This window comes from Eleginops maclovinus, chromosome 7, assembly GCF_036324505.1.
Source record: "Eleginops maclovinus isolate JMC-PN-2008 ecotype Puerto Natales chromosome 7, JC_Emac_rtc_rv5, whole genome shotgun sequence".
Taxonomy (NCBI): Eukaryota; Metazoa; Chordata; class Actinopteri; order Perciformes; family Eleginopidae; genus Eleginops; species Eleginops maclovinus.
The window spans coordinates 8,154,336-8,181,113 of record NC_086355.1 but is presented as its reverse complement, the minus strand read 5'-3'; the positions used below and the strand labels follow the sequence as shown (position 1 = coordinate 8,181,113).

Genomic DNA, 26,778 nt, shown 5'->3' with positions numbered 1-26,778 from the left:
CCAACACATTTAGGCAGCATTCGTTAATGAGCACGCACTTGTAATCAACTACCCACGAGTTGATTTTGTCTTATTTAAACTGTCTATTTTGTTTCCCAAAGCTCACCAGCCACTATGTTTCATCTCCAATTTTCATATCAACACACCGGTTACAGAACTCGATGGAGTGGTAGCAGACAGAAAGTAAGCCGAGAGAAGTGACAAGTGAGATGGACGCAGGATAGAGTCCTGGGAGTTGTTGGTGTCTGAATGACGAAGCGTACGATATGAATGTCCATCTCGTTAGCATCACCTGTCTGCCCACAGAAGGGATTCTGGTTATTGTGTTCATTTACTGCCTAATGATACACAAGTTGTAGACACTGGTCGGATCCTCATTATAAATGATGGATTACACTGCCATGCATGTTTCATAAGTTGCAATAATTCTCCATCAATTAATTCTTACAATGTCTTAATACTATTGAGTTAAGCTATCAACTGTAAATGTCCAATGTTTACAGTCCCGTAATTTGTTTGTCAAGTGAGTTTCACGTCAACAGTTATACAGTTGGAACAGTCCTTTAACTGAAACGATTAAATAATGTGTGCATTTATTTTGGCTTATGGCATGATAGGATGCTCTGAAATACAGGACTGAACAGAAATCTGTTCTGTCCAGCAGCGGGATATTTACAGCATTCATTTACACTTGAAAGTCCAATTACATCAATTATTATTCATTAATACACTTATCCACGAAGTGATCATCTTCTCTGCCTTAAAATACTTAAATGTAGTATGTACACTGATTTTAAAAAATGTGTGAATATCAGATTTTAAATCTTCTAAAGCTGAAAATGTGTTATCAACATGTTTTTGCCCCACTTAATCCTGTCCATGGTGAAAGATTACAACATAAAATGAGGCACAAAGTAAATGTGTTCCAGATTGTTAATCACTAAGGAGTAAGGTATTAACCTGTGACGGAGCATGATTAAGGGTCCAGAGTTGAAATGTGATGTTAATCTTGTATAATCCATTGTAAAGCATTGCTATCTGTTTAATTACTTAGTAGTGTAACATTTGATTGAACAAAGTATGACTGCCAGGAAGAGAAAGATGAGGTGTATAATTGTGCTGTAGATACAGTAGATACAGAGGTTTTGATTTAATTGATCATACTTTTGTGAATATGTACAGCAAACGTCCAGAAAGAAAGTGAAAACTGTATTCCAGAGTCAGACTGTAAAAGAGCTGAATCAAACTAGTGAATGTAAGGCTCCTTTTCTATGGTCCTAAGGGAGAAGACAACTCATATAAAGAACCTCTGAAGAGATAACTTAATAAAGTCACACAAAATACCCCACAGATTTCATAAAAACAGTGCCTTACAGTTGTTTTCTATACTGCTGCTCTCTTTCAACTAGATTTGCCTCTTGATATACTTATATTACATTTCCTCAGCTTACAGGAGCATTCCTTTCTCAGTGGAAGATGATGTCTCTCTCGGAGAACAGATGTTAAACATATTTTGAGCAGTTTCAGTGTAATAATTCACAGAAGACATCTGGATTATAGTTTTACATTTTGTTTCAATATTATGGAAAATAGGTTGAGGAATTAAAGAGAAGTAGCTTTGATGGATGTATCCTCAAATATACACGATCTGGATTCTCTGAGATGCTAATCATGTATTTTCTGGCAAGTACTTCACCCAAAAAAGCAGTAGTATGAAGTAACTAAGTAGATCGGCTCATGTACTGTACATCAGTACACTTGAGGTACTTAAAACGTAATACTATTATGAACCTTTACCATAGGGAAACGTTATACACTCCACTTTCTATTTGGTATTTATTCTGCACTTTACATTTTGTGTATGTAATGCATTGCAACGATTAGAAATAGTGTAATAATTTGTCTGCATTAAACATATGTATGCCTTTGACATTTAGCTGATACTTCTGAATATATATTTTCAATGCAGCACTTGTAATTTAATATTTTCTTAGTCTGGTATTGCTATTTTCACCCAATACCTAGTAAATACTAGTTCCGCCACATTGAAAAAGGGACTTTTATCAGAATGTTTACTTAGCAGTATTGAAAAAACATCTGGCTCACCTTTTCCACTGCACATGAGGTTGTCTGAAGTCTCACAAAGCTCCTTGCTCTGATCCTCGCTCAGGTCACAAGACCTTGGGAACTGGCACAGCTTCCCGAACCAGCCCTCCTCGCAGATGCAGCGTCCGCACGAACAGTAACCGTGACCTGGCGGTGGAGGGCAGAAGGGCCTTTATTTTAAAGAAGACAGAATATGGAGTATGGCCATGAGAAAATAGCACACACAGGAGGAAAAATAGATAGCCTGAAAAGTCGAGAGAAATGCCACTGAAGAGCAGGAAGAAGGCAATAAACAAATGCAGATAAACACAGAAAGATGACAGTGCAGACATTGAACCTTGACAGTAATAGGCAGTACAAGCAGACAGAGCCACAGGAAGATGAGAGAGACGCAGCAGGCTTATTGTATTTTCCCCGGGGACATGAAAGCAACTGTCATCACTGGTCTTGTCCTGTCCTTAATAAATCTGAGGATATGAAAAACAAAGAAAGGCAATGGCAGAGAAAAACACACCAACATGCACACACATACACAGGAAACCAGGGACGTTTAATTGGTTTCAAAAGGCAGTTGGGTGCTTAGGTGCCTTATATCTGACAGCATGGTTGTGGTTTTGACAAGCTCACACAGACTCACACACTCAATCACTTATACCCTCCTTCATACCCAACAGGGCCCTTGGATCCCTGGCAACGTGCTTACTTCAATTCAGATCAAATCGTAGAGAGGCAGTTGCATCATTGATTGATTCCCTTTTGTTCACATCTGGTTCCAGATGCCAGGATGAAGAGGGGGTAATGAGCAGAGCATTTCCCATCATTTTCATCATTGTTAATCCATACTGTGCTGTTTGAAATTGTTTTTCATCGGGCTGTATTGATTCAATCACAAATGTTCAAAATGAGCTTTAATGCTTATTGAAGTCGCATCAGCCCAAGACCCTCATACACTTATCAATAAATGTATAAATTAAAAAATCATACTTAAATATTTAACTGAGCAATGACCGAACAGATCGTAAGCTTTTTAAGTCATTCAATTATTATCAATTCAATCCTGATAAATGCAGCTTTACACAGAAAAGACATATCAAGGTTTTTGAAAGGAATAGTTTGACATTTTTGAGAAACACGCTTGGTTCTGACTTAGAGTTAGATGTGATGATCTGCAGGTGATTAAGTTTTGTTTAAATAGCTCCCTCTCTTGCTAGCCTGCCCCTCTTCAAACGTCTGTTATCTGATTGGTTGTGCGTCAAAAGCTCAGCAGCAATTAAGGGGGGAAATATAATCTTCATCCAACAATCTCTCCATAGAACAACAGCGGCAGGGCTGGCACATAAACGGTTTACCGCTGGTCATGCGAAGGCAGCTTGATATGTATACTATGCCAATTAGCATACTGTATCTTCACAAAAATGACTTTTTGTCACCAGCAGTGAGTGATGTACTGGGTCTCATTTGTAAATAATTAAAGAAACAGGATATAACAAGCTTTAGACGCGATGGTGTACTTTTTTGGGCAGGCTAGATGTTCCCTGTGCTTCTTGCATTTCAACTTGAGTTAATAAGCTGCTGGTTGTACTGTTTCTTCATCTACAGATATAAGAGGTTCTCTGGAAACAGTATACATTGCCATAGTTTGTGCAATCTCCAGTATATTGAGCTCCCACAGAATATAGCTCAACATCAGCAGTAGATCATTCTACGGCTATAGATAATACGTCAATATTTGCTGTCTTTGCTGATGATCTCTCAATCGCTATCACCCCCTCGCCTGGCATCCCTATCGTTTTTTCTTCTCCATTTCTATTGTTTTTAATCAATCAGAGGGGGATGGTGTAGTGACGGTGTGTGGAGGTGGTGTTGTTGCGGAGCTTATAAATGAAAGTTCACTAGCTTCTGTCTCAGTCGGAGTGGAGTGGCAGCTATGGCTGGCCATGCATGGCTGCCTCAATCAGCCAGCCTGGGAGAGCGGTTAATTGCTTTGGAGGAACAGCAACCTAGCCCTCATTCACTTAACGTGCACCTGCCTCTCACTGAGCATGCATTGTGCTATAGCATTTAGAGATGGGGAAGAGGAGGCGGTGGCCAATCTGGTACATAACCCAGCAAAGATCTGTACTGTGTGCATAGAGTGTCTGTAGTTCAAAATCACATAAGAAAGGATGGAAAGTTATTCATTTAAAATGAGAATATACTGTAAAGACGGGGAAAGGATCAGAGCAGGCCATATGGTGTGTTGCTGCACTGCAAAATGTGTATCTTATAGAGTCATTATATCCTTTTTGACCCTGTTTGCAAAAGAGATAGAAAGTATGCATTTTTAAACGTACATATAAAAAACTATGCAGTCAGTAGTACTACAACAAAGAAAACATATACCGTTTTTAAGAATACCTTAAAAAATCCAAAGGTTCAGGATTCAGTTGTCAGATTTCTTTAAATTGTTATCACACAATCAGACTTCAAGGGCTCAATTTTGGACAAAACATGTCTTGATAAGAAGCTAATAATACCCATGTGTCACAGAGTTTAGGACTTCATACTCATATTTGAAAACCAAATCCAAACTGAAGGCATCTCCAATTTTAAACTCTTTGAGAAGCTTTTTTTCTGTCTGACGAAAGACTTGAATCCTGGTCGTAACAATGCCACAATCCTTGTTGCTTGTTGATTACTCGATGAAGTATTCAGGCAATCTTCCTTAACTTATAATGTTTGGAAATATAATTGGATCGCATTATCGTTAGTAGACATAGCCTGGTCATTGATCAGTACATAGGAAATTGCAGTTCATTCATATCAATAATGGAAGCCATGCATGAACTGCAGACTGGATGTGTTGTTAATCCCAGGTTGTTAACAGGGAAATGAAAGTTATATGTTACAGTATGTCTACGATGATCAGTTTCATAATAAATATTTTGGTTTCATTACATTTATCATGTTGCTTTAAGTACTTATCCTGTGAAATGGATCATGTTAAAGGTGCCATAGAAAGCATCTGTCTGGTATGTTAAATTGTTCACTGATGTCTACAAAGAAGATATATAACTTTGGTTGATCCAAAAAATGTCCAGATGCGGTTTTACAGACCCATTTACAACCCTATGATTTGGTCCTAGAATGAAACAAGCTGAATTGCCTTATTTGGGGGCTCATTTAAATAATTATGACAAGCTCTGCTCTGATTGGCTGGTTCACAAGGAGCTGTCCATGGCTGCCTCAGAGCCCAAAGAAGTAAGTGAAGTTCGCGAAACTGTGAGAGATGAACCATGGAGGCTATTTGCATCCAACCTTACATGTTTGAGCCTTTATCGGAGGAGGAAACCGATGAATTTGAAGAACAGCCAGTTGGTCGGGGATTGGAGAGCAACGTTACGGAGTGGTAAGCGTTAGTGTTTCCAGCAGCTGGTGTATGCAAATGTTGGGGCTGGACTACTGTGTGTGACGTAACACACAGGGATTGTTGTAATTCGCCCGTTTTACCGCTGTGATATGCATATTCATGATTTGCACGTGAAGGAGGAAACAATGGTGTTTGAGGTTCACGGTATGGCAGGTCAATGTACCGAACTCTCCTTATTCAACTATGCCAATGTAAATACAGTTTTCCATTCTATAGCACTTTTAAGTAAAGTTAATTATAAGATAAGATTAATTTTGTGGAATGAAAGACCACAACAAACATGCTTTTACATGTTATAGCAGGAATAATTCAAGCAGAATTGAGCTTTGAAAACCGCCAGGCATCATTCTGGCTGAACAGTAATGCTACACTCATGTCATATGAGAGGAGACATAATGATTGGTTTCAGACTTTTAAATACCATCCACTCAACATCTGAGTCCTACTTATGTCAGAAATGATGATATTTGGTGTGGAGTTGACAAACACTGCAGTGCGTGAAAAAAACAAAACATATTTAAATCTCACGTCATCGAAAAATCATTTGTTCAATGTAATTAAACCCACATTATTGGATGCAAAAATGATCAATGAGCAGCATTTTCAATCCCTACATGACCAGCTTTGCAGTCAACAACTGTCTGGAGATTTCCAATGAGGTATTGGCTTAGAACTCAGGAAGTGTCAGCTTTTCTAACATGCATCCAATATCCAATACCCAAAGGGTGACCAGAGAGGCCTGAAGAATGAGCATTTATGCCTCACTTGCAGAGTATAGAGTGGATAATTGGGCTCCTCACGCCTCTCGTTCTTTGTGTTTGAAGAAAACCCTTGAGAGCCATGTTAGTGCTGAGCTGACTGACAAGCTTAACACTGAATGATTGATTTATATGCAAAGAGCCTGTGTCATTTCTCACTTCTCTTCTCTCTCTTGTCTGCAGTAAAGCCCAGACATAAAGGGCACTGGCAGCACTGTTTCCTCGATTTTAAAGTTATTTTCATTTTGATCCCAACTCCTGACTCCTGGTACCTGGTTTAGAGTTCCTCTAAGCCTCTCAAAACACCCAGTAACTTCCCCAGGCTCTGAGTATACATATTTAATTGTCAGACTGACAGCATGTCTGTGTGAATGTGTCTGTGTGTAACTGCGTAGGTGTTCAGACAGGATATCCCTAGACGGCTGATGAAGAATTGTTTCTGGAGAGCTCAGCCCACATTGAGCCCAAGTGATCCATTCGCATAAATGCTGCATCCCCCTTTAAAGGAGACATTTACCCTCATATGCTGCAATGCACCATTGTTACAAGATGGCCCAGCTGACCGAAACTCAGAGGGAGGTATTTAAACATGCTGATCTTGGGTCAGTTTAACACAAATAATTTGATCAACATTTATCAGAGTAAAGTTCACTAGACCTCATACACCTGTCTGGAAAAGCTCCCATTTGTTGTGAAACAGGTTTGGAAAAAAATCAGTTTTCTGATCATTGGAAAGCTGTGCATGTGTCTTTTTGTTGTACAGTTTTAACAGCACTATAAGCAGATACTTCAAAATGTGTGTATCCAAAACCTTTGTGTCTTATATGCCCAAGTTGAAGAGATGAACAATAGTGAAACAAATAAGGACAATCAAATAGAGTGCCTTTTTGGCTGAATGAAAAACTCATTTTGTCAAAGTATATAACTTTTCCCAAAAGTTTTCTGCTTTTCCTTAGGAGCATCACAATCTGATTCTCTCTATTCTCTCTTTCTCAGTTTGACAGCATCAGCCACAGCTGCAAAGGGAAATATCAATTTCAATTCAGCCTCTAATGTTTTAGTGAAATTTATCCATTACAGTGGCTCTGCCTAAATGGCTCAAATTAAGTGCACACACTTCCCCAAGACCTCAAACAGAAGCTTCAAAGGCTTGGAGCAATTTCTCTCAAACTTAGCTCAAGGGTTTAGTGGGTTGTGTCTGATGATATCAAAGAGAGTAGATAGGATCGCACTGTATTGATCTTCAAATTCAGCGGATCCTGGCATCATCTCAAAGTGGTTGTGAAGTGAATGTGCGCACATGCTGTACAAATTGGGTGTTGTTTTTTTTCTCTGCATTAATTAGGAGATGAGTGTACGTGTGTTATCCTGTCAAGTGTATCAGTAGATTTGGAAATATTTCTCTATTTAAAATGTGTTTGATTTAATAACTAATGTTCCTCAACAAAGAAACACGAAAGGCTCCGGGTTAATATAGGATAGTATGTTAAAGAGAAAGAACTCAGTTTAAAAGAAAACCTACTTTTCTGTCACAGTGTAAGCCTAAAGCTAGAATGGCTTTAAATACTATGGTTCCCATGAGCCTCAGCAGCAATTTCTATGGAGAGGAAGGCCACCAGAGGCCGTAGACAGAGCCATACCAATTAATAAAGCTAAGCCATTGCAACTACAAAGAAAACTCATCGCCATAGCAGCTAATTAAACATTAAAAATAGACTTTTTAGCAATCTTCACTCAGCAATTATGGGAGACAGAATCTTAAATTCAGGGATTCAGTGGTTTTCACTGATCTGCTCCTTGGTAATGAGAACGATAATTGTTTTGTTTGTACACAAATTTGCAGTATAGCAACATCTTTAACCTGAACCTCTTCAGCTTGTTTTCTGTGAAGCTAGCTTGTATAAGCGTTCCACTTTTGACACTCTTAACAGCATTAACTTGCCCTAAATTCATTCATTCAGTGTCGAAAATTGAACTAAAACAGTGTTTGCCTTATTTGGCCCCGAAAAATAAACAGCTTTCAAGACATGATGAGTAGCACTTTAAAGGAACAGAGAGAGAATAGATAAACACCAACTTAAATGCTAAGTAGCGGTAAGAAGGGTTCAAGGTAACATGACAGTGACATAAATACACAATAGATATCATACAGTTACTCTTACCTGGTGCAATAGAGTATATCCCCCTGAGAGTAACATGAATAAAGGTAGAGGCAGTTGTTGGCAGTACGGAGTTTTCCTAATTACTTCTGAACTGTATCAGATTCCTTGCAAAAAATATGCCAATAACATTAAATCACCCAAAAAATCTCCATCTGTAGAGAAAGATCTGTGCATGACTCATTCGACAGGTCTGATTATTTTATTTGTACCCATCAAAAAATGAATCAGAAAATGTGTTACTGTTTTCTGAAATGATTGGTACATGCCACCAAAAAAATCTGTTTGTACAAGGGGTTTTTGCATGAGGCTCATTGTTTATGCCGAAAAAATGAACAGCACTTTTACTTGCTGAACACTTGACTGCTCGACACAGCTTGAACAGTAATTTTGAAACCCAGACTTGCCATCTGTTTATTGTTCCGTGAATTCCCTCTGTTGCTCGCACAACTTGAACAGCCCTTAGTGGACACATTAGATTAGATTACTGTGTGTGTGTGTGTGTGTGTGTGTGTGTGTGTGTGTGTGTGTGTGTGTGTGTGTGTGTGTGTGTGTGTGTGTGTGTGTGTGTGTGTGTGTGTGTGTGTGTGTGTGTGTGTGTGTGTGTGTGTGTGTGTGTGTGTGTGTGTCTGTGTTGTGTGTGTGTGTGTGTGTGTGTGTGTGTGTCTGTGTGTGTCTGTGTCTGTCTGTGAGGGCGCTCTTACCTCCACAGACCTCCCCACTGATGTTCTCACACTGACGGTCGTCACACTCACAGTTCTTGCCATGAACACGACTGTCTCCGGGTGGATAGCAGGTACACTGTCCACACTGGCATTGACCTATAAAAACAGACAGATTTTCTCACATCTGAGCAGTGTTTCAGAGTTATATCTTGTCAGAATGATCTATCTTTTCCTAAAGTGTGACATATCCTCCTGAGTTCTAACTTTTTTATTCAACCGGTATTCAGTAGAGTCATTTACATACACAGTGTAGAGGAGTCATTTGAAACTAAATCTGCCTACAGCATCCCCTGCAGCCACACAGGGAAATCTTATATGTAAATTTCTCACTTTAATAAACACTCACACACCTCAAGATGCTGCTAACCCACTTCAATCAGCGAGCTGCCAGTGAAGAAGGCCACAGGGGAACATAGTGGGTGAGTACGCTCTGCTAATGGTGAAGATCATTAGAAAAACATAATCTATTCAGAAATATCATTGGATGTGTGCAGCATACCTGCTCATTGATCATTTTATCAGGCTGCTCAGAGTTATGTGAATGATGGGTGTACTGTAGGCCCAACACACATACAGTATATTTAAAGGCGTAATGGAAGAAATGCCTTCTAAATTCATAGTTGGAGTACATGTTCTGTCAATTGCCACACTTTTAATGACACATTTTGTCACATATCCAGACTTTTAGCTTTTTCTTTCTGAATAAGTGGAACTCAAGACAAATTACAAGAAAAATCTTTGCTTTCAACTTTGATGATAAGACTGTCCCATCTGCTACACTGATGTGAATTGATGTCAATACGATATGCTCACAGAAAGGTTATGCACGATGGTGACTTGACACATCAATCGGAAAGAAAGGATAGGTCTCCCCCAATCATTTGATGCATTAGAGTTCAAGTTTAACTTAAAATAAAGAGTGCCATCTTAAATAAAGCTTCAGGATAACAGTGCAGGCATTACCATAAACTATGCAACGGTCTTCTGACTGACATGCTGTAACAGTAACTCAAACACACACACCTAAAACACCGTTGACTGTTTTTAAATTTGAATGTTCCTATCCAAATACTGCTATTAGATGACATCCTACAAAACAGGTAAGCTGCCCTTTGTGAAAAATAATTGCACAAAAGGAATTTCCCAGCTCTGTGAAGGCAGACTATTAGAGAGAACACATCATACAGTGCGCCTCTGTTTCGGTTTTTCCTGTTTTTATTGAGCTGGGTCCTATCTGCACAATCATTATTCACTCTAAGTGTTTCCCTATTTGTAGCCCTGCTGGGCACATTTTGTGTTTAGTGGCACTCAATAACACCTCAAACATATCCATAATGTGAATGTGCCTTCCTTTATCTTTTGATGACTCATTGAATGGAATTAGGTCCAATAAATAACATGAATAGGAAATGGCAAACCTGAATTTGCAAGACAGCCACTCGACTGACAGCGTCATCTAAATGTGTGCTTCATGTCACATCACTGTCACTTTTTATGACCACACACGCACAACCTCTCTTCCTGCTCCACATTTAACATACCACCATCTGCTCTGGGGACTTAGTTACCCTAGCAACCGGTGATGTCATAACACCCCTGCCTTATCGATTATATCTGTACTCGTCTACGCCGGTGTGTGTGAGTTGTTCTGTGTTAATGTTTAATTTGTCATGCTGTCTGAGGTGAGCAACACCTTAATGGCAGTCACATCAGTAGAGACAAGCCTGGGATGTTTTGGCTCTATACTCATGAAACAAGGCATACAAACATCAGTTCTGTTTTTCCATTTTAGAGAGCAGATGTGCAAGCTTACTTATGTTGCAGTGCAGCACAGACTGAAAAGGCGTTGAAGCAGGTAAATACACTGTTAAGTAGATGAATATTTAATCAAGTAGTCGTAGGCTTGAATAATGGTCAATCAAGTCAGCTCCTCTCAGCCCACATTCCCTATTAAATGCGGCATCCAGGTTTATATGACTATGCATGAAGTGAAAACTTATTTCCATTTACATTGATATGCCTCGCGAAGTTTGTCTCGTTGAACATTCATGGAGCTCAGGATACTTCATTAAATATGCCTCACATACTCTTTTGAGCATAGACCTAAATTCTCTGTAGGATAGCTTGAGGTTCAATGTTCAAAAGTACAAAAGGTTAGAAACTGAATATTTCAAAAGAGGTGCAATGCAAACAAAACACATAGACGTCTTTGACAAAACAATATCTAACACATTGCACCTTTTCATTAAAGACAGGCAGATAAAAAACAGATGCTAAAAGCAATTGAAGCCCCAACTAAAAAAGTGTTATGGTGTGCTTCATTTGTGCAAAAGAATCAAATCAAATGGAAAGCTGCACTTTTAGACATAAATTACAGATTTATGGGATTTTGGAGATGTATCTCTGTGTCAGCCAGCCAGTCTGAGTTTCACATTATCCCCACTTTCTAAAATGGTCTGAACCCAGTGGAAATATATGCCTTTTTTAATGGCAAAATGAATCCCGAAAATGTGCTGCGCCGGCTGATCTGCACATTACAACCACAGCTGTGAGGCTTCTCTCACCATAAAGCTGTGAAAGTAACACACAGTCAAAAGTGCAATATTCTTCATTTCTGCAGCTGGACAAAAACAAAGCTATTGCACTCAACAAAAAAGCAGGCTGCAGTGTTAGACCTAAATGAACTGACTAAGGAAGGGGTGGGTTGAGGAGAACAAACATCTACTTTATAAGCCCTCTTTGACCAATCCATTCAAATCTCAAGTATTTTATCCTTGAAGAGAAGGCTTGCCCCAAGTTGCTTTGTATCACTCAGACATAAGTTTGATTATGCAAGCGAAAGACACTTACTGCTATTTTTCTGCGCCTTAAGCCCACGTGAGAAACTCAAAGTTCAGATGTTTTGACATGTTTAATCTATCCATTTTAAGTTCAAGGTAGTGCAAGAACAAATTGGAATACCCCTCAAATGAGTATAGTAGTATAAGGTGCCGGTACGTGCTTTTAAATATTAACAGGCACATACTTTATGTCTTCTAAATTCCACACTCCAGTAAGCAGAGAAAGGAATCCCGAGATCAGCAGAAAGATGTTGAAAGCAGGTGTTTCCTTGAGGAAATACCGCAGTATAAAAAATGTGCTATGCACAAGCGTCTTGCCTCCACCTCTCAGGGAGAAAAGCTCTGAAGTTGCTGTTTCAAATTTCAAGGCTTTTCCACTCAAACGGCCATCTCTACCAGCTGCATTCATCCATGGCTAAGTGATTTTCTACATCTGTCTCCTTCAGTTTCTCTCCCTCTCTCTCTGTCTTACCCTCCAACCCTGCTTTCTGTCTCACATCGTTGTGTTTCTCAGATACCTTCCCTTTTCTTTCCTTGCAGATCCTTTGCTATCCATCACAGCTTTGCAATAAACGTGGTAATAACTTTTTTTTTCAACCATTGTGATCTTCCAAACAGTAAAACAAATTGGCATCCAGTGGAAGAGAAAGTTAAACAAATAAAACCACAACGCACACACACACACCACCCTAAGCACTAAGGATTGCATGCATGCACAGTCACCCTTCCTCCTTATCACCGCCCTAACAGTTTGCTCCTCTGTCTATCGGAACATAAACTGTTAATAGTACTTTCAGGCAGGAACAGGCGACTTGGACTTATGCTCAATGCATAATATTATATTATAATAGACATACATTGGTGTTCTGCAGTATATAATTTCACTTTATTGGAAATCCTGATCAGAATATATTCTTTAAAGTATCTGCATAGTAAAGTGTGGATTTAACACTTTGCAGTGTGGTGTTAAGGTACCATTTAAAATGTCACTGAATAGATTGGGATGGCTATAACCAAAAGCAATTTTGAGAAGGGAAGAATTTATGGATCCCATTAGTTGTTCTGTTGCACAGGGTCATTTAAAGTTCCATTTTGTTGTAGTAATTGGAGATTTAAAGGTACGGCTTAATTAACTCTCTCAGTTCAATGTACTCTTGGAGTTTCATTGCCAGCGGGGGCCACCTTGCCTGCTAGACCCTGTGTTGCAGAGTTGGTTTAAGGCAGTCCAAACCTTCTGTCAAAAAAGGTCTGCTATAAAACACACACAATATTTAATGAATAGCTGATGTATTCAAAGGAAGGGCGCCAAATTGCTGCTTTTCATTTTTTGAGTGCACTTAGCTGGTATTGAGGCTTCACATCGTAGTGACAGTATTCAGGTGAAAGTTTGTTTACCATATCGCTGCCAGATTGTTGTTTGCTCATGCTGATTTCAAGGTATTTGTCTCCATGGTAGCAACCTTTCCCTATGTGTTCCAAATGGCCACCTTATTAACATACTGTACCCTAAGTTACTGTCAGTATATCTTTTCATTTGAAACACAGCACGACTGAAAGGACATGGATTCCCCACTGACTTTCCCCACAGTCCAATGAAACAGGAAATCAATGCTTCACATTAACCCCTGATAAATCTGCAGAGCCCTAAGACTAAGAGAGTCGCCCTCCTTATGTCCACTGCCAACTACATTACGATTTTGAATCACCGACAGAATACAGCAGGCTTTACTTAGCCTTTTCTTTTTCCCTTCTCATTTTGAATTAAAATGACTACAGAAACTGTAGATATTACCCAGAGGATTACAGAGCTACTGAATGGAGAAGTGATGAACAATGCCCCATATTCCACTGTGAGGCTGTTGATTAAGGTTGCTGCATCAGTATAAAAAGCAGGGATGCCTCAGAAGACTGCACTGCATATATGATTTATGTTATCATCAAAAAGCCATAGCTTACTTTGGAACAATGCAGCTTGTCATCCAGTCTTAGAACAATGATTATGTAACCTTTGTTTATTGATACCTCCGGATGCAGGCAAAGTAACAATCTGCCAAGGCTATACCGCCATTGCTTTTTGTTGTCAAAATGGACGAACTGTCTTGTGCTTTACTACAGATGATTCACTGTGTTTTTTTACATGAATTGTACACCTTCTGAGTGCTGTTTGTATGAAAACATCACTTGCTAGGCTGTCATTTGTCTTTACTCCGCACAACAACAATATGCTCAGAGCGATATCCAAAATTATTTTCAAACCTGCTGATGAATGGCATACTTTCTGGATGACTTGGCTCAGAATGTGAGTTTTACTTCACTCAATTTGTTTTATGATATTTCAGTTTATACAACATATTGTAATTGTGACCATGGGGCATTTACTGTTTGTCAGCTGCCTTCAAAGATTAATAAGCACAGATTTGCCAAAGGTGAATCAATTATTGTACCTTTTTGGCAATGAATATTTGGGATATATATTTTAGTATAATCATAATCACTATGTTAAGCACCAATATATGTACTGTAGCAATGTTGGCAGTTAAAGATCTTACTGCACGTGTCCATCTGTCTATTTAAAAAAAGGTTTGCCCTCACTTTATTATAGGACTCTGGGTGTTTTTCTCCTCTACATAATTAAGAAAGAAACTTTTTTTGTTATATTTGTGAACATTCTCTTTATCCAAAAGCACTCAGCAGCACAGCAACACTGTTAAAAAAAAACTGTGAGTATATACTGATTAATTTAATCCACCATGAAACAGTAACAAGCAATTGTGGAGTAATGACTGTGTTTAACTTACTATCAGCAGTTGTGTACACGCAACAGGCAGAAACTGCATGAGTGACAAACAAACGGCATAAACAAAGCATATCGTTTTTCTAGGCCTTAAATATACTCTACTTTTCTTATTGTATCTATTCCCCCTACTACTGGCTTATTATCACCAACCAACAGGCTCAAGGGAGCATGTCCTGAATACTCATTAATGTATGTACACAGTATGTTGAGTTGCTTTTTTATATCAGGGCTTGTTTAAAAATGCAATCAAATTTGATGCAGGGCATCCCAGTGGCTTTGCAGACCTCTTAAGGACGGATTAAGAGACGTGTAACACAGGAAATGGCCTATTTAACACCAAGCGGTGAGGACAGAATACATCAGTAACCATGGCAACAGGAGCGGATTGGAGGACCAGGTACCTCGTCCGAAGCAGGACAAATTGGACGTTCCTCGACACTTCTTCATGCTGCTCTCCAGAGACAGGGAGCAGGACAGAGGATGCTCGCATTTCTTCCCAGCCCATCCCTCTTTGCAGTCACACCTGCCACAATTACACTGTCCATGACCTGCTGGCAGAAAGAGAAAGAGGTGGAGGAAGCAGAGAGGTGAAAACAAACTGGGGTCTTTGTACAAGGAAGATAATGAGCGTATTGAATGGGTGGAGAAGTGAAGAGAGCACACTGAGCAAGGTTGAGAGATGGATAGGTTATGGAGCATTAAAGAGAGCATGAGGGGAGTTAGTGTGTAAGAGAGGGTAAAAAAAAGGGGAACAAGGGAGGCTGTAAAAAATATCAAAGGGCTGGACACGCTCAAGGGGGAGAATTTAGTATCCTGAGTCAGAACTAAAAATCAACGTTGATTTTACCTAGTCTGGTTTTGTCGATAGAGATGAAAATATGAGATTTAATGCAATAAGTTGTGAATTGTGCATTTTCTCAAACAGTGAATCTATAATTGAAGGTACAGTATGCACCAAATAACTTTTAACTTTGTATATGCCAATATGCTGCAAGCATTTTCTGGTACATACATTTTTAGAAGGGACAGCGGTAGCATCCGTCATATTTTGTTCATTAATTCTTTAGAGAAACAGTAAAAAAGGTCAGTCCCCACCCTCCCTAGTTTATACTGTAGTTAAATTATACAGCAAGTTTCATAAAAATAAAAGCAGATGGAAGGCTGTTTTTGGTATGCAAGTAACTGCTGTTTTTTTTAAAACGTGAAGATCTGTTTGGTAGACATTAACATAATTATGTACCAGAAGTCATACATTATCTTTAACATTTTGGGAAATATGCCAATAATGCTGAGGATCAGATGAATGTATTATACAACTCCCACATATACAGTGGCTAAAAATATAAATATGTAACAGGAGCCAGCTTCTCCTAACTGTATCTTAGCATAAAGACTGAAAGCAACAGGAAACTAATTGGAGTCAACACAAGTTATCAAAATCTTTCTACCAGCAACTCTTAAACTCATCAATAAGACGTGTCATTTGTTTAACTTCTACAAGCCCCAAGTAAAAGTGTAGATTTGTTGTTTTACAAGGCATTATAAACTGGACTGGGGAGATGTATTACCTTTGAAAGAGCTGTTTCTGTCCGTTTGTTGTCTTTATGCTAAGCTAAGCTAAGCTAACCAGCCGGCTTTAGGGTTGGTGTAAACAGATACATATTTACATCTGGGCAAAACACGCTTATTTTTACTTTCTTGCTGAGAGTAAGATAAGAACATCAAGATCAGTATCAATCTTCTTTTCTTACTATTGGCAAGAAAGCAAATAAGCCTATTTCTTTCACATATCCTGAACCACTTCTCTTCACTGTTTTTAAAGAACATTCAGGATTTCTGTATGTATTGCATACAGGAGTGTGAATCTAAAAACATCAGGCTGACCTGAGCAGAAGTCATCCGTGTATCGGTCGTAGGTTGCATGACAGTTCCTCTCATCGCACTCACAGGTGTCTCCATGGATATCTCCCCAGTCGCCAGAGGGATCTACATCGTGACAGTTACACTCCCCACACACACAGGTCCCTAGAACAAATCGCACACACATACATATAGTGTTATAATTCTTATTATATTATAATTTTTCCAGTCTGACAGTTGAGATACATCTGTCATCCCTGGAAATAAACAAAAGAAAATACTGCTAAATACAACTATCTAACATTACTCGCTGAGATGCACGCTTCTCACTGAGATTTGGTTCGGCATGGGGGATCTATTTTTCAACTTGAGGTTAAAGGAAACATAATAAATCCAAGTTTTCCTTCTGTCTTACTTTGTCATGCTTTATATGTCTGTCTGTCTGTCTGTCTGTCTGTCTGTCTGTCTGTCTGTCTGTCTGTCTGTCTGTCTGTCTGTCTGTCTGTCTGTCTCTTTCTTATTTTTCGTTTTACATCTGGGCCTGGGCTGCAGCCAGTGGAAATCCCTTTTTCTCTTATCAGCAGTGACAGAGCAGGGGAAACCCCGGGGGAGCCAGGCCAGCTGGCAAGCATGTGGGCTGTGGCTGGCGCTTGTCTGGCCCTTGGCCCTATGGGTTCGGTCTCCTCTCCACCCTCATAACCCTGGAGCCCTGGATTTACAGAGTCATGCACTTTAATGTCTGCCACAAATGTCACAGCCTGGCTTTACAAGAGGAGTTGAAAAAAATTCTATAAGAACCTATAACATATTATATATTTTGATGAAAAGAAGCAGTTTCTCTGAAAGACAACCTCTCTCACCACACAGAAGGGGAATTATTCCTCTCTGTGCGCCTCATGTAGCAATTTTATCTCAAGTCTTTTGTTTTGGTAAAAAAATTATATATAGATGCATGAATGTTGCCTCCAGCATTTTGTGGCTTTTAGAATTTTGACGGCACGCCAGTAGGTTTATTAAGAGCTCAACTGCGGAGGCTAGGTGACCCTTACAGACGGAGGGGTTTTTCAGTGTGTTGGAATTAAACAGAGTAATATATTAGGTGAGTTGGAAATAAAGGCCGCATTAAAGTTAATACAGAAGGAACATATTTCACATTCTCATAAAAATAGCTTCACATCTCTACGTCTATAGTGGGTAATGAAATCAACCCCCTTATGTAATCACCTTCCCTGATCCATCTCCTATAATCACTAGGAATTATCTTCACAATGCGTTAAAGGAGGATTAATTCTGAACAAAGTGGTAAAACGCCATGTTGGAATGGGAATTAATAATATTTCCCATTATAATCAGTAGTAGCAGTAGATGGTATAGTCAGTCTGAAAGGCGCAGATTGGTGAGATAGGGTGACATTGTATTTCACCTAGCTGGGACTGGAGGGAAACAGGATTTTATATTTTGAGCAAGAGTCACATAGCTGACAAAGTTTGACGTGAGTTGCCAGTACATGTTGGAGCATAGCAGCATTTTGACAAGTACATGAGTAAAGTCTATCTTAAGAAAATGTAATAGAATGAAGAACATCAGTGCGAGAAATGTGAAACATAATATTTCTCTTCATCAATTTGAAATACTGTTAGCCTGGACAAGGTCATATTATATGATTATACAAGGTTATTATATCAAGTTGTATACTCTTGGATATGCCACTTTTTTTTTGTTTCTATCAGTCATATCTTTGTGAATTCATGAAACTGATTGTCATGGGAGAGAAGCTAATAGAGAGGCAGGAAATATGTGTTTAGGGTAATTTGAACTGAGATGGACTTCTTTTTAATTGCCATCCTATATATTCTTTTCATTTCTGGTAACTCTTTAATTGTAACACCTTTGAATGCCCTTTGCTGTACTTAAGAGGAGTACAATGGTCTACTACTCCATTAACACAGTGGTTGGTTGTCCATGCTGTGTCAACCGTGCACTTAACCATAAACCATGAGGCTCTGTCCATGTAGGCTATCATTTAGCCCAACCGCTTAGCCAGCCCTCATCAAGTCTACAGAAATTAATTTTTAAATTGTGAAATCTCACAGGATCACTCGAGCTACGTTAGTGAGGCTTTTTCTCTGACGCCATGTCCGCCAAGCTCTGTTGACTTTCAGTGAAATTTACATGAGGATTTCTCATCCAATCTTTTCCCTGTGCAGTCTTCTTCTCCCCCCCCCCCCCCCCCCGTGTCTCTATCGCTGTCTTCATTCTTAGTTCAAAAGGTGGAAGTCAAAGTGAGTCTTTTTCATATGTCAAAGTCAGCTAGCAGAAGGCTCCTTGGGTTCTCTTGTCAAACATGTGGGAAACTGATCAAAGGTTTATTTGAATCTTTATTGAGCATCAACTCCATTAATTTATTTTCCAGTATTGCACTACAGCAGGATAGTGTCTCCTCCTCCTAATGATCTGAGATAACAGACAGGAAATCACCTGATGCCTTTTATGATGTTTGTTTCCTGTTTCCTGGCAACATAATTGTCACTATTGTGATGTGGACTGAAATGGGTTTTGATGCAATTAACAAATGGCAGAAATTCCTTGCCACCCTTCCTCTGTTTTTTTTTCTTTGTGAATCAATGATATTATTTATCAGCATAATGACTGTTTTCCATATTTGTATATTTTGGATATTATACATTGTAGATGGAGTTTTTTGAAAAGGATTAAATCAAAAACCTTAAAAATAATGTAAGTACTGTGCACTGTAAACTGGTTTGAGACAGGTAAACAGACCTCTGTTGCTGCAGATTTTCCCATCTGGAGACGTGCATCTCCGCTTGCTTTCCCATGGGCTGATGTCACACTGGAATTCACATTTGTCTCCATGCCAACCAGCAGCACAGTAACAGTTTCCACAGTAACACTGGCCATGGCCTGGAAGCAGATCAGAATGCACATGCAACAGCTGATGAGTTCACCTTTATCAGTGTTATAGATTAGCCGTCAGTTAAACACACATTTAAATAAACAGTGTATGGGATTTTAGGATGGCTGTGTACTATTTCAAAGCTCTGTACTTTAATAAAATTATAATTATTAATTAAAAAATGTATATCACTTCATATGTTATACAAATAAAGATTAACACAATTTGTTTTGCCTCTATTTAAGACTAGCTTTAGAAAAAAATGAAGCTTTCTGTTTTTCTGACCTAGGCCTGATACGCTAGATCGATTATTTAGCTTTAAAAAGGAAATGTTTAATCAACATTGAGATCAGGCACTGGAACAACCTGCAGGGAACAGGGATGAGTTTAGCAATGCAGTCAGCTAGAGACAACAGTTCAAACTTCACATTAACCTTCATGGAAGCATGAGGGGAATGTATTTTCTCATGTCAAATAGAGTGACAATGATAGACAGTCCTTGAAAAAGTATGTTAAACTCTTGGTGGATGAGTGTGGGGGGGTTGAGACAGCGGCTATGGGCCATACCTCCACACACCTCTCCGTTGTCCTCGTCCAGACACTCGCTGTCATCACACTCACAATAATGTCCCGTCACCAGACCCTTGCTGTCCTTATTGTTACACATGCAGCTCCCACAGTGGCAAGTTCCTATTAAAGATGCAACAGCTTTAGACAAGGTTTAAACTTATCTGTTGGAAAACGTCCAATATGTTGTGTGTGGTTTGTTAGGGATGGGAGGATGTGTGTATGTTAGGATGCCCTGCACAACAATAACCCAGCGGCTTTACAGATGTGCTTTGGAGGCACCGTCTGGGCATCATGTGTCAACGAATGTAGACTGGTGTCACTGCTGTGGGTGTGTGTGTGTGTGTGCAGGGGCTTTTCATATGCTATGCTATATCATAAACCCCCACACTTGGACTGTGTGACTCAAATAAGATCTGGCTTGGGAGATTAAAAACTAATTGTTTAATCAATACTCACACACAGTACTGTTACTCAACATATCAATCTTCCTTATGAGGACCATTCAGGTATAAATGGGTTGATGTAGTTGTGTTATCGAAAAAGAGACTGTTAATCTGATATGTGTGAGAGCAAAGAAATCATAATAATCAATCTTAAACCGGAATAAATATAAATTGTAACTAATGCCTTTATTGTCATTAATAATTCCTTTTAATTATTATGTTTGGTTTGATGATAAGCTATTAAGAGAGAACAAATGAATGAGTAAAATCAATAAAAGGAAAAGAAAGAAATACATATACAGATGCAAAGGTTGTGTAAGTAGAGAATGTTGCCTAAAGCAAATAGTAAAAATGCTATTTCAAGTTGTTGTTGTGTGTGGGTATTTTGTGTGTATGTGTCTACTGATATGCAATGCTGGTTGTGTGATTGAAGCAGGTTTTTGTCATGCATCGATGTAATTTGTTTGCAATTGTGTATGTATGTGTGTGGGTGTACAGTCAATCTGCAAGTCCGCCTGTGCTTGTGTGCACACACAATTGTTTGAGTGTTTGTGGTACCTCTGTTGGAGCACACCACCCCTTGTGTGTTTTTGCAAAGCTCTTTGCTCTTCTTGCTGGGTAGGTTACAGTCCTCCTGGAACTGGCACACATCTCCAAACCAGCCTTCATCACACTCACACATCCCACAGTCACAGTAGCCGCGGTCTAAAGGAAACAACACAAACCACATGCTGTCAGTCAGTGCCTAAAAGCATGCCACTGCCCGGTGCTTCACATTGCTCTACAAACAGGAAACACAAGTGTTATTAAATTTATGTGTTGGCATTGCACTACCAGGAGAGTAACAGCATTGGAATTAATGGATTATCCCAAGGGTTTTATGGAATATAAAATATACATGTATATTTACAGATCATATCTCACAGAGATGTTAAAACATTTCAGGAAGATGTTCTCCCTACCCCTTCAATCATTAAGTAAGAGCGTTGCCTTGTTCAGTGTCAGAGGAACTACTCAGGCAGTTTGGCGTCACACCATTTCTCATCATTCTGATGGCCGTAGTGAGCAATATGAAAACAGGGGTTATTATGAATGTTGCTCCTAATGCATTTAGCAGCAAGGGGCCTTGTATGTCACACTCAATCATGCTCCCGACTCGTTCATCATGTATCCGTGGTGTCCTTTTCAAGGGCTATCCATCAGTCATTAACAACAGGCAAGTCCCCTGTCTCTTCTCATTATTGATACATCTCCAGGAACATTTGCATGTTCAAGGGAAGAAGAATATGAAAAGTGCCCTTCAAAGAAAACTGCACTATATACAATTTTGAGGAAAAAAACTGATTTTAAAGAGATCTAATCGTTATCATGCAAATTAACAAAACTCTGCATCTTTAAAACACTTTACACATTTTGTTCTAGTATTTAGTCATGCTTGAGTCATTGCCTTGATACAATTTATTGTGGACAATACACACAGCACTGACACATGAAAATATGGACATTCCTTTTTTATTATTATTGGTCAAGGGGACAGACCCCAAAAAAGCTTTTCTTTTTGGATTTATTGCAGATGTCAACTGTCACATGATAGCTGTAAAACAGTACGATTAGAGTCTCTCCAACGTAATCCATCAAAATATTTGAAAAGTTGCTGCCACCCACTAGCCCCCATCAATCTCCACTTGACAATCACTCTGACATATAAGATGGACCCTTTTTGTCTGCTATAGGCGAAAGTGTATGTGTGTGGGAAGGTGCCTGTCTGTCAACAATACATCTTTCCTAGTGCTTCCTCTGCAGTAGTTCTTTGTGGCTTAGGTGTGTCAGGGGCTTTCCTACACACACGCCTAGTCAATCAGGGACCGGTCAAAGCCCAAATACATTCTCTGGGGGTCAGAAAAGAGCTGGTGCATCAGTGCCAGCATCAGTGGCATTTATAACAAGTGATGAAGCGCTACCCTGATTAGCTGCTAATGAGAAGAGGATGGTGACTCGTTCAGCAAGCTAATTTCAGGTTTAGAATTCAACTTGTCATTGTCTGATGATAAATTAACCATAATATAGACAGGGAGATAAACAAGGGACTAGTTTACCAAAACTAATTTGCTCTCCGTGAGCAGCAAACACTTCTATCGCTTACATTTGAGGAAACCTAGGGGCTATTCTGAGATTTCAGTACAGTTTCGACTATAGGTAATGCAATAATGCAAGATATACATTATATATTGCACATCTAAAACTCCTTGAGACTGTCTCATTTATTACACGCACTTGATTTTTCGTCTCAAAAAGACATTTCCCCGCTTACTTGGTTTAGGTCATGTTCTCCATAACATGATGCTCATTTCAGTAAGTAATTATCCTTCCTTGCTTTCCCCTCCCTGTGGGTTGCGGAGCGTGACACAGCAGCCTGTCTGCTCGTATTCTGTGGAAAAGATCTAGGAGACACTTGTCTCAGGTAATAACTCATCCTCTATGAGCGTTGCCCTTTTTTCCTTTTTTCAATTCACCTCGACAATCATTTGTACATTTTATTGACTTTTATATACCTCTTTAATACCTCTAAATATATATATATTTGTTATTATAATAACAATGTGTGTTATGTTCCTCCTACAGCAAGAAGTATTTCAAATCTGTAATAGGGCCCAATCAAAAGGGCCTTTTACTAGTACACTTGGATAGACTTAAGTGGCTCTTTCTCCTTGCAGCCCACACTGCAATCATTAGGTGACTCACCACACAGGCACACTGCCCAGCAAAGCCCAGAATATCTAAGTGAAAGCACATCAAAATATGTACAAGCAAAAATACAGATATGAACAATTTAATCGACTGTAATTGCTCAAGGACTGCATTTCTCTGTGTTTTTCTCTCTATTTAGGAAATCAACAGGAATGAGTAAAGCTTTTAGTCATTTTGGACAGACTGCCATTAGTGAGTTGTTCTCCCATGATTACTTTATATCATCTGTCTCTAATGCACCCATATTGGAAGCAACATCTTACGCTTATGTAACACTGATTGAAAGTGCATCTGGAGGAGTTTGATTTGGAACAGCGTGGACAAACTGACTTCTTATGTGCCGCTGACATAAAAACCCCTTGGGTGGGATCTTCTTTGGCTCTGGCAGGGGTCTCAGAGGCTGGGGGGCTAATCCAGGAAAAGAGCAGAGGCTCTGAAAACCTAGTGAGGTAGAGAGTCCAAATTGTGTTCTTACAAAACTTCAAAACCACCATCAAGCAGGGTGAAAAAGGTTTTCGCACTCATGCCTCCCCGTTTCAACTGCTCGTTTAAGATAGGGCGAGTAGGACACGCATGTGATAAAGTCTGCCAGAATCATAAAGTTACAGATTGTTCCGGATTGCAGACATACTTGGCTTTCTGCCTCAATCCACGTCAGTTAACGCGGGGTTTGGAAGTACCATAGAGAGGAGTTTTGACCCTGTGTTTGAGCAAACATTTGTTGGCAGTTACAGTAAGAAGTGAATCAACTCTCTCTCTGTGTCTTTGATAAAAAACAGTTCAAATAAACAAGTAATTATGTTCCAATGAAGATTAAACTCAAAGATGATTGCTCACTAACAGCTTTAGTCTTGATATAATGGTCTAATGCTACTCAATATTGTATCAATAATTACTAACAAGTTGATTATACAGTACAGTGTTTTTTCACTGGGACAATGCTAGCCTGCAGCGCCCTGCGCCACCCTCTGTGTCTCTCACAATGGAAAAAGACCATCAATCGCAGAGAAGCACACACCAGAGGAAAACTCTTTGCTTGGTTCAGCACAGACACAAAGAGAGAAGGAGTGAGGGAGAGAGATTTCACGTGGCTCATCAATGAGGGGGGGAAAAAGAGGGAAGGCTGTGAAAGAGAGAATGGAAACATTACCACTATGACTGTTATCTATGAAAACAAGGGAGTTATTATGGAAATTACATAATGTATAGAATACACTCACAAGGGTGTTGTTCTCATGTACTGCAGCTCGATAAAAAAAGGGACCAGGGAGAGAACAGGGTGATTCAACACAGTCAAAAACAAACAGCAGAGTGAAATAACAGGACCAATTTGCACAGTTGGTGAACAGATGTTAGGTCACCATCCCGTTGCTCTGCTACAATATGGGATGCATCAGTGGGAGGAAAAACATGTGAGTGACAGCATCACTGTTTTGTGTAAATCCCACAATAAATTCAGCAACAACTTCTCTAACACTAAAGCTCCAATGTTCCTTGTAGGATTACTAATGCCTATAACTACCCATTGTCAGTCTATTTTTTCCTGGCCATGGATAAAAAAGTGTACCGTGGTACTGGCCATAGATAATGTATGGGATCACACAATAGGTCAAAAGGAAAGGTCTTTACTGAGGAGCATGCCTCTATCTATTATTTTTATGAAAATAATAGTCTAATGCATGTGAAAAAGGGAACACATGTTCTTTTTTCCTCAGAATAAAATAAAAAGGACAGCCTTGTTCGCTCTTTTCAGTAAGGCTTTGTGCTAATAATGCATCTATTCCAGCATGCATTGCGCAACAACGCCCTAGGCAAATTGCCATACTCTTCTGTATACAAGCATAGTATATAAATCTAGATCTTCCAGTTCACTTGACTTATATGTCTTTGAAAGAAACCAATACAACAAAAAGAACATAAAAACTCTCCACAAAAAGAAACAGCATGTTGTTTCAGACCAAAGGCATTCTTGTTCTAAGTTGACAGTAATATTCGCTTTGAAGCCTTCTACTGCTTTCAAACAACATATTTAAATCGTGCTTTTAAAAGATTTTGCCACCAGACCTAAATTTAAGAAAATATATCATTCCCCTCTTCTTCATCCAGCCTGACTTGTGACTCTGACTGAGAGGGTCTGAATTAGCCCGACAAATGCCGTCCAAGGTAAAACAACATCTCAATGCCAGGAAAGCTAATGTTTTTGGAAAGGGAAAAACTGTTTATCCCTAAGGAGGAACATCTATTGGATCTTATCACTAGGCAGTTTGGAGAGGCAGAGATAAGGTTGCCGCAGGGAGAGAAATTGGCTGCAGATCTCAGACACGGACCATGCCTGCTGCATGGGCTGTTGAGCAGCCGCAGGGAGGTGGGGATGTGTGTATTCTTCTCAATATGCTTAGACTAGATTTACTGGGCCCTATATGCACATGGGAAAATGGTTTTATAAGTATGTGCCTCATTGTGCAAATTTGTATCTGGGTGTGAAAATCAATCCCTCTTGTGCTGCATCTAGATTCCATTTGCAATCCGTGTAGCAGTGAGTGAAACCCCATTATCGGGCTGAAGCAGGGCCTTCTCGCTCCAGACTGCTGAAACATAATGAGCTCCCCAAAGCAGCCGACTTGTCTACCCAAATAAATCACTCTCCCCTGCACGTTCTCACACACACACACACACACACACACACACACACACACACACACACACACACACACACACACACACACACACACACACACACACACACACACACACACACACACACACACACACACACACACACACACACACACACACACCATTATACCTATTCTAAGTCCACACATACATGTATCTCAATTCAACCCTGATACTCATATCCTGGGCTACAAAGGACACCGAACAAAAAGATATGAACGTTCCTTTTCTATCAACATGGGACTTACTCACAACTTCCAAAATGTCTCATACATAAAGATATCTCTCTCTTTATATACAGTATATAATTATACATATATATATATATATATATATTTTATGTTCTTTTTCAGCTGTCAGTTTATACGGTCAAACAAGCTAACACTAATGAAGTCTGATACAACAGTCCTGCATTAAATGTTAGCTTTGTGAAAGTTATGATGTTCATGTTCAGTTGTTAGGACTTGATTTAAATGTATGGTCATTTTATAATCTGTAATTCATTGTTCTGTTGAATTGTATTGGGTTACATTTTGATGTGTTTCCTTGTTTTTTCTTGCCACATATATTCCATCGAGACAAAATGGAAATCACAGTTGAATTAAACTCTTTAAAAAGTTTTTACACATTTTTCGTCACTATTTTATTAAGAGAAAAAACATTATCACTGCCTCTAAAATGACCATGAAGTGAAGTCAACCCAAACTGGGTTCAATAAAAAACTATTCATTGTATTCTTTATGAAGGTATTTCAGAGAAATATTAGTCTGCAT

General features: G+C 39.3%; 1 protein-coding gene across 2 annotated transcripts in view; it reads right to left on the bottom strand.

The window, feature by feature from the left end:
• Positions 1 to 26,778, bottom strand: part of itgbl1 (integrin, beta-like 1) — a 36,272-nt gene that overhangs the window by 6,262 nt on the left and 3,232 nt on the right. For both annotated transcript variants that reach the window (XM_063887849.1, XM_063887850.1), the window contains exons 3-9: positions 21,140 to 21,286; positions 20,136 to 20,258; positions 19,436 to 19,576; positions 16,679 to 16,819; positions 15,196 to 15,342; positions 9,137 to 9,253; positions 2,107 to 2,253 (exon numbers count right to left, since the gene is read on the bottom strand). In XM_063887849.1, the coding sequence (XP_063743919.1) occupies positions 2,107 to 2,253; positions 9,137 to 9,253; positions 15,196 to 15,342; positions 16,679 to 16,819; positions 19,436 to 19,576; positions 20,136 to 20,258; positions 21,140 to 21,286 (963 nt within the window). The remainder of the gene's footprint in view (positions 1 to 2,106; positions 2,254 to 9,136; positions 9,254 to 15,195; positions 15,343 to 16,678; positions 16,820 to 19,435; positions 19,577 to 20,135; positions 20,259 to 21,139; positions 21,287 to 26,778) is intronic.